General features: G+C 47.0%; 1 protein-coding gene across 3 annotated transcripts in view; it reads right to left on the reverse strand.

Moving 5' to 3' along the window:
* LOC142557146 (prolyl 4-hydroxylase subunit alpha-2-like) overlaps positions 1 to 3,116 on the reverse strand; it is a 46,658-nt gene extending 43,542 nt beyond the window's left edge. Inside the window, exons 1-2 of one of the 3 annotated variants that reach the window (XR_012822728.1) lie at positions 2,822 to 3,116; positions 1,050 to 1,228 (exon numbers count right to left, since the gene is read on the reverse strand). Coding sequence is in view for 2 of the 3 variants with exons in the window: in XM_075668799.1 (XP_075524914.1) it covers positions 1,050 to 1,228; positions 2,822 to 3,018 (376 nt within the window). In the remaining variant the exon portion in view is untranslated. The remainder of the gene's footprint in view (positions 1 to 1,049; positions 1,229 to 2,821) is intronic. The other 2 variants (XM_075668799.1, XM_075668798.1) reach the window with 2 other exon arrangements.
* Positions 3,117 to 10,497: the final 7,381 nt, after the last annotated feature.

Here is a 10,497-nt window from a genome sequence, read left to right on the forward strand (position 1 = left end):
ACGATATCACCTTTTACTGGACACATTCCCACTTCGGCATGATAGGGACCGAACAGGCAGACGCTGAATCGAAAACTGGTTTAATGCTTCTGAAGTACGCATTCCGCTCACACGAAATGGCAAAAACACTTCGTTGCGCAATGCGTAGCCGGGTATTGGAACACTGGACCCACTCAGACCGACGACATAAGCGAGAGCATATGTCGGACCGAGAAATAAAATTCCGTGTGCCTCAGAAGCTCAAAAGAAGCCAAACAAGCATGGTGCACCGGATTCGCCTTGGTGTCGCATCCGCCTAGCGTTATTGGCACCCCATAGGTTGCAATGATTCTATCCCAAATTGCGAATACTGTCAGCTACCAGGAACACTTGTTCATATATTTTTCGTTTGTCCCGCGTGCGCGCAAGAACGACAGCAACTGGTCTCCTCCATCGCAAACGTCGATAAGAGGTCATTGTGAGACAAATTTCTTTTAGGCCCTTGGCCTAATGCAAACAGCGCAGCCCTGATAACAAGCGCCGCTATAGCGTTTCTACAAGCCACTGGACTGGACGCAGTGCTTTATCCATGTAACAACGTTGCGAACTTGTGTATACGCACCTAGTGTACATATTATCATGATCGTTCATCAGCCCTTTTCCTCCCCACCACTTTCCCCGGTTTTCCTCCCCGTCACTTTCCCCCGGCCCTCAAGACACCCATCGCGCCGGAGCCCACAAAAGGCGGTACGCCGTGGTTGGTTTGTGTGCGTGAAGGAGTTTCTTTGAATTTTCGCGTAGCAGAATTATGTTTTCTTGTATAGCGAAATTACAGGCCGAGAGTTATCGTATGTGTAGGTTGTGTGTAAGTCGTAGTTTACGATCTTTCCACGTAGTTTAGCTTGGGAAATTCAATTTGTTCAGTAAATTTCTTGCGTCACATGGAGTGCCTGGGTATGGGCTGTTTAAACCGTTTTGCCCATACGACCTCGACGTGGGACGCCGGATTTTTTCCTACGCTCGCTTTGCTCGCTCCTTAACGCTATCACGTTAATAAATCGAGTACTCACCCATCCAGTCGGGCACCCTGAAGTGGTGCACGATTTCATTCCAGTCGACCGACAAGCGCTTTATGGCGTTATACGCGTCGACGCGGGGGGCCGTGCGGGTGTTGTTGTCATACTCGGCGGAAGAGGGTGTCAACTGCTGGTCTTTGAACGTCTTCATCTCATAGTAGTCGTTCAGAAAGCTGCAGTGGATAGAGAATAGTGTAGTACGATAACATCTATAGATACAACAAATCGTATTTTACGAAAGTTTCGATTTAACAAAGAGCCGTTCGAAATCCACCGACAAATATTCGTGGAAGCTAAGGGCATGAACACATCGAATCACCGGTGTGAACTCAACGTCAGCCCTGTCTAAGTTTCTGGATAGGAAACAAGGGTTAAAGCAATCAATCGCGGTAAACGCGTTATGTTCAATATATCTTGAAATTGATCCACGTTGTTCTACGTGAAAAGCATTACCGTGGCGGTTCCAGACGGGCCCGTTCTCTTACGACGCTGCCCGTTGCCGGAGGAGCTGGTTTCATAAAGAGAAAGGATGAGAGGTAGACCGCGAGAGCTTGTCTCTGCTACTACTATTTATCGGGGTAGGAGGGAGAGACAGGGAAAAGAAGAGGTAGATGGCAGGTGACTTTGTTATAAGGCAATATTCTATATACGTGTGCTATGGACGCACGGCGCCCGCAGGAGTGTCCACACAAGATGCCAACTTGGAGTACGCGCTTCCGTCCGGCCTTGCTCAACATTGCAAGCTCAACGTCGGCTCTTTCAAATGGCTCCAGGCGCTCTGTCCCAGCAGAGTTGAAATCTGTGTTGGAAACGTCCACTTTTTATGACAGCTGATTACTCTTTCTGCTGACTAAACCTACTCAGGCAAAGTTTTCACTTATCTTCTCTTGATTATCATAAATGTTAACTGCAAGAGGGGTTTAGCTGTCGTCTATTTACCGAAGTTCTCAGTTTAATTATATATTATCGGGTTCCTACGAGTTCTTTAAATCGAGGTTTAGTTGTAGCAGATGCCTTAAAGGGGCCTTGATTACCGTTCCGCGAAGTCGAGAAATTACTTCAACTACTCTCATTCCCTCCCTCCCCATGTGCAGCGCGGTTGAGGTGTCCTCTACTGAGAGACCGTTACCGCGCTGCGCTTTACTCCACTTTCACCTCCCTTCTTTAAGAACCTCCTTAACTCCGCTGCGCTCCGCGTTCCCTTTTCCATTCTTCGCTGTGCTCGTTGGCTCGCTTACGCCGAGGAAGCCGACGCTGGCCACAGGAACGGGCGCTTAAACATTGCTTTCTAACATCTCTTATGCTACAGTTGTTGGTATGAACAAAATCCCGCTAGTCCTGTTGCTGGACATATTATATTAGCGATGGCTGCCAGCCAATGACAAAGGCGATTTGCGATCGAAAAGCTTTGTGAATTCTTCATCATTTGTGGCAGGACCGGGCTCAAAGGCCGAGTCAGATTCGCGATCGATGATAAGAGGAAACTTTTTTGATGAAGCGTAAGAAATACGAGCGGACGTCCACGAGGCCTCACATTTCGTTTACGAGTTTCAGCAGTTTCGCGTCCTCGCTAAACAGTGAAACTCGTCACTCTTGCTTGTGTCATCATCTAATAGGGCACATCTCTATTCATAAATTAATGTTTGGATTCAAGAAAGCAAATATAAAGCTACAAAAAAAAAACGCTCGACGAGAACGACTATATGGATCTGGAGCCTGAGTTACTAGATAAGTGCACATAGCGAGGTACGCTGGCAATTCCTCACCTGCGCAGGTGATCCAGCTTCGTTTCCATGCGGTGTAGGAAGTCGTCGACCTTGGAAACGAGCATTCGCTCTAGGGACATCAGCTCCTTCATGTGCACCACCGACGAAAAGACGTTGGCTGCGCTGACCGCATCGGGGTGGAGCAGAGAGGTGAGCCAGATCGTCGAAAAAGTCGCGAACAGAAGCCTGCAGCGCATCGCCGTTGCCGAAGAACGGTTCAGCTACGATGCAGCGATGGCGAGGAAATGCGTGGTTGAAAAAAAAGGAGTCGTTCTTTCACAAAAAGGCCTTATTTTTAGTCTCTATAGAACGTAGTGCCTAGCGACGAAGTGCCTTTTTATTGTCTGTTCTTTTTGCGAAGCGCTCCCATAAGAGTGTCAAAGGTAAAAGTCCATTGTTTGAACAAATGCTACTAGTAAGTGCGCAGAAGACAATATCTATACATGTGAATAAGGTGAACACCTCTCAAGTTGGCTCTTGTACAATTTATGCTTATCCCAAATGAAATAGGGGAATCGGTTTAAGCGAAGCTTCTGTTCTTTATAGTGAGGAACGCTGCTCGTGTCGATGATGAAATGAAGGCGATGGAATGATGGCGTGACAACGACGGTATGTTTGTCTTGGGGTTCGCGTCTGCGATTACGTATACTGAAACTGCCGCCTCGAGCTGCCAGGGCTTGCACTATCTCCGGTAGTCGCCCATTGAGCAAGAGAAGATGCTAGCACACGCGAAGGGAAGGAAGAGAGATAGAAAGCTTTGCCTAAAAGTAGATTCCTGTAGAACCCACTCCACGATGACTGTTGACGTCAATGCCATTAGCCGTCAAGCAATGTAGGAACTCACTGTAATATTGACAATACATTGCAGGTACCTTTATTTAGAGTCTGCTGCCGTGATTAAAGGTTAGCATTGCTTCTGGTATATTCGACATACAGTTTCTCCGGTTTTAGCTCACTTTGCTATGACACTCGCTCGCCAATGCCGATCATGACCACGACAGTAAGAATGACAGTAAGACAGAATGACATAATGAAGTAAGACCAGTTCGGGATGACGAAGCTAGAATGTCGACAATTGCAGCACGACAACGGCATGTCGACAACGGTATGACAACGGATGCATGATGCGGACGTTCTAACTACGATGGCATGACAACGGCGGCGTTATCATGGTTGAATGACAAGAGCAGAATTATGATACAATCACGAATAAGCGTCATAGTATGACGTCATAGTATATATGAAGTTACTTCACTCACTCGCTCACGTCAGAGTATCCACGAAGTTGGTAGGACGTTGAAGGCATGAAGGCAATGGATGTACACGACGGCGCGACGACGATGGCACGATAACGACGGCATGACGAGAGGCGGATGTAGGAGTTAGAATGACGACGATGAAACGACCGCGACGGCATCATGACGGCGGTATGACAACGGATGGATGACCACGATTGCCTGACGACGCAACGACGACGACAATATGAGGGCAATTGGATAGCGAGAAAAAGGTGACGACAATGGCGTGTCGACGACGAAAAATGGCATGCCCTTGCCGGTAAGACGAGAGTCGGATGATAAAGCCGGAGTGATAAAGACGGCACAACCACGACGGCATTATGGCGTAGATATGACAACAAAAGCATGCTAACGACTGTTTGACAAGGTACATGACTACGATTGTGTGGCAGCGGTAGCATAATCGCGACTGAATGAGGACAGCCTAATTCCAATACAATGGCGTCGAAGACGAAGGTTCTACGACAACAAACAGTATGACGACAATGTGATGACGATAGTAAGACGACCGGGTGGAGATAATGAATGATGACGACTGATTGAAGACTATGGCGTTATGGCTACGGCTTAACGAGAATCAGAATAAGTTAGAATGAAGACGACGTAACGAACACAATGGCACCACGACAACGGTATGACAACGAATCCCTGACGACGACTGTATGACGACAACACGGTTACGACGATGGCATGACAACGGTATTGGGACGACGGGAGGGTGAGCAGCGCGTGACGATAGTGGTGTGGCGACGACTGCATTGAAGACTGTATGAATGTGCTGGCATGATGTTCACGGCATGGTGAGCATCGGATGACGAAGCTCTAGTGACGACGAATGAAACGACCAAGGCGGCATCATGATGGTTGTGTGACAACGAATGCATGAAGACTGCATGACGATGACGGTCTGACGACGACAGCAAGACGAGAGTTGAAGGGCAATGCGGGAATGACGCTGATACAATGACCACGTCGACATCACGACCACGAGCGCATATCTAGTTGTTCACGCTATTCCACAATTCAGAGCACTGGTCGGCGCACAAGCTCTGACGACGACGGCGGGACGAGAGTGAAACTACGAGGGGGAATGACGACGATGAGCCGACTATGAAGGCATCACAACCACGTCACTAGTGGCCCAAGCTGGTAGGCAACTTAATTGGGTCACTTGATTGGCGTGTAAAGATAGATAGATAGATAGATAGATAGATAGATAGATAGATAGATAGATAGATAGATAGATAGATAGATAGATAGATAGATAGATAGATAGATAGATAGATAGATAGATAGATAGATAGATAGATAGATAGATAGATGTCATCTAGGGAGGTTAAGGTGGCTGTGCAATTATTGGCGCAGGTAGTGCTAACATTGCAGCACTCTTGCCAGCGTTTGGCCCGGCCTCAATTGTTCTGTAACAAGTCTGAACCAGGTTAGAGCGCTAGCATACAGAGCCTGCGCAGAGCGAAAATAAAAAGAAAAGGTAAAGCAGTACATGGGATGAGCCAACGGATGAAGAACGTCGGGAGACCAGACGAAGAAAAATACAGACACCGCGCTGACTCACAACTAAGGTTTATTAGTCGCAACGGCGAAATACATGCTTCCACACTTTCCAACAAAAGGACAAATAAAGATCAGAATAAAAAGTAAAATGACTAAGAAAATACCATTGCGATCTAGCTGTACGTACACAGCGCGCGCACAGTTCAAGCAAGGTCAGGAAATGAAAAAGAAATATCAATAGGTTTGTTTAACCTTAAAGCCGGAAACTAACTGATAAACAGGTAACCTAACCTAGCCATTTCGGAAGTCTCGAATATTTTTCGTGTTATCTGGCGCCGCTGACGTTAAGAATCTGACATCATTAAAATCAAGGCACACAGCCGCAGCAACAGTCACGGCAATGAATGCCAAGGTAACCAGATTGCACAAGTATGCATTGGGCTGTTGCGCCGAATTAAGCTTAGTTGTCAGTCATTGCTCTTTCTTTCTTAGACAGGTCTCCCGTCGTTTTCCGCAGTATAGCTTAGCAACTCGCCCAAGCTTCTGGTTCAGCAGCGTGAAACAGCAGGACAGATATACAATTGCAGGCTAACTCAAGTTGAAGCGAATATCGAGGGAATACCGTGTATATAGGCGCGATGGTTTTGCATAGTCATAGCGTAGGCATCGATATAACACAGGCCCTCACAACAATAGAAAGTAATAGAACATAGAAGCATGTATGTACAACATCAGCAAGTAACGCTTTAAACGCGTCTCGTTCAATGTGCGCGCCGAACAGCGCACCTGACTCCTCCGAGCGCTGGAGAATTCATGTATGTATGTATGTATGTATGTATGTATGTATGTATGTATGTATGTATGTATGTATGTATGTATGTATGTATGTATGTATGTATGTATGTATGTATGTATGTATGTATGTATGTATGTATGTATGTATGTATGTATGTATGTATGTATGTATGTATGTATGTATGTATGTATGTATGTATGTATGTATGTATGTATGTATGTATGTATGTATGTATGTATGTATGTATGTATGTATGTATGTATGTATGTATGTATGTATGTATGTATGTATGTATGTATGTATGTATGTATGTATGTATGTATGTATGTATGTATGTATGTATGTATGTATGTATGTATGTATGTATGTATGTATGTATGTATGTATGTATGTATGTATGTATGTATGTATGTATGTCTAAGATAGAATAAGAAATCTAAATTAATTAAATGACATTATGGGTTTTTGTGTGACAAAACCACTTTCTGATTATGAGGCATGCCGTAGTGGAGGACTCCGGAAATTTCGACCACCTGCGGTTCTTTTAAAATAAGAAAGCTAGCACTAAAGATGAACTGGTGGCCCAGTTATAAACATGTGCACAAAAGTGACACCACAAAGAAAGACGGACACAGAAGTCGCTATTGTGTATGCCTTTATTCAGAATAGTGTTTGCTGGGAGCTCGTTGGTTATCATAGCACGAACTGTTTCCAGCAGAACATACTGACATGGACAGAAAGGAACGACGACACACGCTGGCCTAGCAACTGAATGTTTAATAATCGTTTCCATGGCTTTTTATAGCACGAAATAACCAATGCTTATTTGACACCTCAATGAAAGGAAGGCACAACAGAATGCTTTGTTGTGTTTGTCTTTGTTCTTTGCGGTGTCCATTTTGCGCGCAACATGTGTATTTGTGAATATGGCCAACTAGCCCCAGGCAACGTCGCTTTGTTTGCAGATTAACGGATAGTTGTATTGTTCAGAGAACTATTAGTCGTATAAATGTTCAAGCAAAAATCCCGCTTGCCTACACCGCATTGGTGGGCATGAAACTCGCCCAAACTGAATCCTAGGGTTTTACGTACGAAAACCACTATTTGATTATAAGTACGCTACATTAACTTTAACCGCTCGGTTATATTTAACGTGTTCCCCAATGCATGGGACACGAGCCTTCTTGCATTTTGCCCCCATCCAAATGCGGTGACCGGGGCCGGGGATTTGATCCCGCGACATCGTGCGTAGCAGGGCAAGACCAGCAGGGCAAGACCATACCCGCTAAGCTGCCGCGGCGGGTTTCTGCAGTAAACTCTACAGTCGGATGTGTTGGCAATACAATTTGTACATATACAAAGGCAGAGAGATCCGCTAAGTTATATGCGCTCTAACATGCTGTTTTGAAATGTGGAAAAGGGACACAGAGGTCTAAAAGAGATAGACCAACCCTTCCCCTGTCGGAAAAGGGGGGTAAGCGAAGCTTGTCCCGCGTGAAACTAACCTTCGACATGCTTAAAGGGAAGCTGAAGAGTCTGTCGAATTCAATAAGACGCTCATATATGGATGCGGGAACCTTATAAACCATGAAGGTAAAATTTTGGGGGAGATTTTTCACTTAGGAGCGACGCAATCGTCGGTTAAAATTGCGCTGTAGCTCCGCCCCCCGTCGAGCGCTGCTCGCTGCTGCTGACGCTGACGATGCGAGCGGAGACCGGAAACCGCGGCTTAGTGACGTCAACACTGGTATTCCACTCCTTCGCAGTCTCCGCGACCGTGCCTGACCGGGCTTATTTCTGCGTGCGTGCCGTCCTAATCTGCTTCGCTCGACCCTACATTCTTTTATTTCTGTGTATATAGGAGTGGTAGTTGACGTGCGCAGCATGAATTGAACTTTAGGCCGATCATGCCGGCGTTCTGTGCAGCCTACGCTCACACGAACACCAGCGGCCGCGACGATATTCCGATGTTCCATTAGCTCCTGCAAGACAAGAAGCTTTCAGCTAAGTGGGACGCTGCTGTGAAGCGAAACAACTTCAAGCGCTCAAGAACAACAGTGTTGCGCTCTAACCACTTCCGTGACGATTACTACCGGAGTTTATCAATAATGTGTGCTTTGGGCTCTCCTAAAAAAAAAAAAATTGTTAGCACGCTGAACGGAAGGTGCATGTTTATTGCTCACCCTTGACGCAGGTTTCATCGCCAAGCGCCGCGAATTTTCTATTCGCACGTGTGTTGTGAAACAGCCTGCATGCAGCTACCATAACGTAGTGCAAGCGTAAAGTTTGCATATGTTGGAAAGCCTGCTCACGCCAAGACGCTGCGCTCCCCCTTCTCTCGCACACATAAGAAACCGACCATCTCACGTAGCCGACGGAATTCGCCGGTTACGAGTAGCGTGCGGATGGCTCACTGATGAAGGTTCTATACTACACGTGCTACAACAGCCGATAAACTTTTCCCGCGTTTAAACCATCTGTGTAGATTGCCGACAGCTTTGGGGCAGCGCACAAATGCTGAAGATCGCATCACCGCTTACGTTCCACGAGGAGGCATGCAGGAACATAACACTACAGTTGTTTGCCCGGAAACGTACTCTCTGGAACGCTGAATGCAGCTTAGCAAAAAACATACTCGCTAAGGAACATTTCCAACACAAGGAGATGCTAACACTTCGCCTTCGTTCGCGTGGAAAGCAGTACTAGCACCAGCACTTTTTGCTTCTTGGAGAGGCCGGCTCTTCGCAATCGGCTCGTACATGTAGTATGTACAAGTATGTACGTACGTACGTGTAGTATGTACAAGTATGTACGTACGTACGTGTAGTATGTGCAAGTATAAACCCCTTACAAATGATCTTGCACGCGACAGCGACAGCGCTACAAGCGAGGCGATGGCTCGTCGTCTGCAAGCCTAACTCCACCGTCGCGCGCAAAATCGCTCTCGTAGAGTTTGGACTTAACGCCGAACTCCTCAGAGAAACGCAAGCTCTCGAAAATTTCCATGACTGTCTCAGCAAAACACCACCAAACTACTTTGCACCGTGCTTCGTGTGTAGCGGCAGCAGTCGGTCCGGACGAACACCATTGTTGACGTCACGAGGCGCCCGACCAATCACAGGCGGAAACGAGGCGCGCGAGCTGGGCGTGTCTGCTGCTGCACTTTTCGCTGAAATAAGATATGTTTGCGCTTTCTTTCGCTCAATTTCGATGCGATATTCGAATTCAGAGGGTTGAGAACCACGGCGTACTGCTCTTCACTCATTTTTTTTTGGAAAAGCTTTCAGCTTCCCTTTAATTAAGTAACCCATAGGTAACGATGATGGGTTGCTTCGGCCTCCTGCTCGCTCAGCTCGGTATCTTCTTCTCGTTGATGTCGGATTGCCGGGGCTTGGGTAGCTCTAACGGCATGATCGGCGCGCCGACGGCGAGCCCTTTCACGGGCGAGTTCTCGCCGCCGCTCGTGGAACGGTGTCCGTTCCTCGGGGGAACGCACAACGCGTGGCCGTCCCATCCGTTTTGCGAGACTGAACAGAGCGAAAACGAAGCCGGCGCAGCGCGCGATACCCTTTCTTGCCCTTTACCTCCCCGTTGAATGCGAAACGGCTCTTATTGGTTGCGTGCATGGTGTGAGCGCGTCCATATGCGGCTAGAATCCTTGCTAATGGCTCACGCTCTGGCGCCGGCGCAGCTGCCAACTGATCAAACCGCCCTTTCCCGCAGCTACTCTGCTCTGGGAGCAACTGTTACCTTTTTTTTTTCTTTTTGCACGACCATGACAGCGCCACTTGTGAGCTAATACAAGCTTCGCTTGAAAATTGGTCTCCAATACACGCTTGGAAGTTAGTCGGACAGCGAAGCTGTAAGCGACAGCTATAACGAGTAACCATTGCGACGTAGGTTGAAATTATTCGCGTTGCGACATTCATCTGTATGTTAATTATTACCCTAAGGCGTTTCGACGACCCTCGACGTGGCTTGCGCCACTACTTCTTGCACCTACAAAGAGTGGGCCATGAGAGAAGAGAAATTCACCGGGCCTCGTATGCACGCTGTTCTTCAGTAGTCTT

This window comes from Dermacentor variabilis, chromosome 9, assembly GCF_050947875.1.
Source record: "Dermacentor variabilis isolate Ectoservices chromosome 9, ASM5094787v1, whole genome shotgun sequence".
NCBI lineage: Eukaryota > Metazoa > Arthropoda > Arachnida > Ixodida > Ixodidae > Dermacentor > Dermacentor variabilis.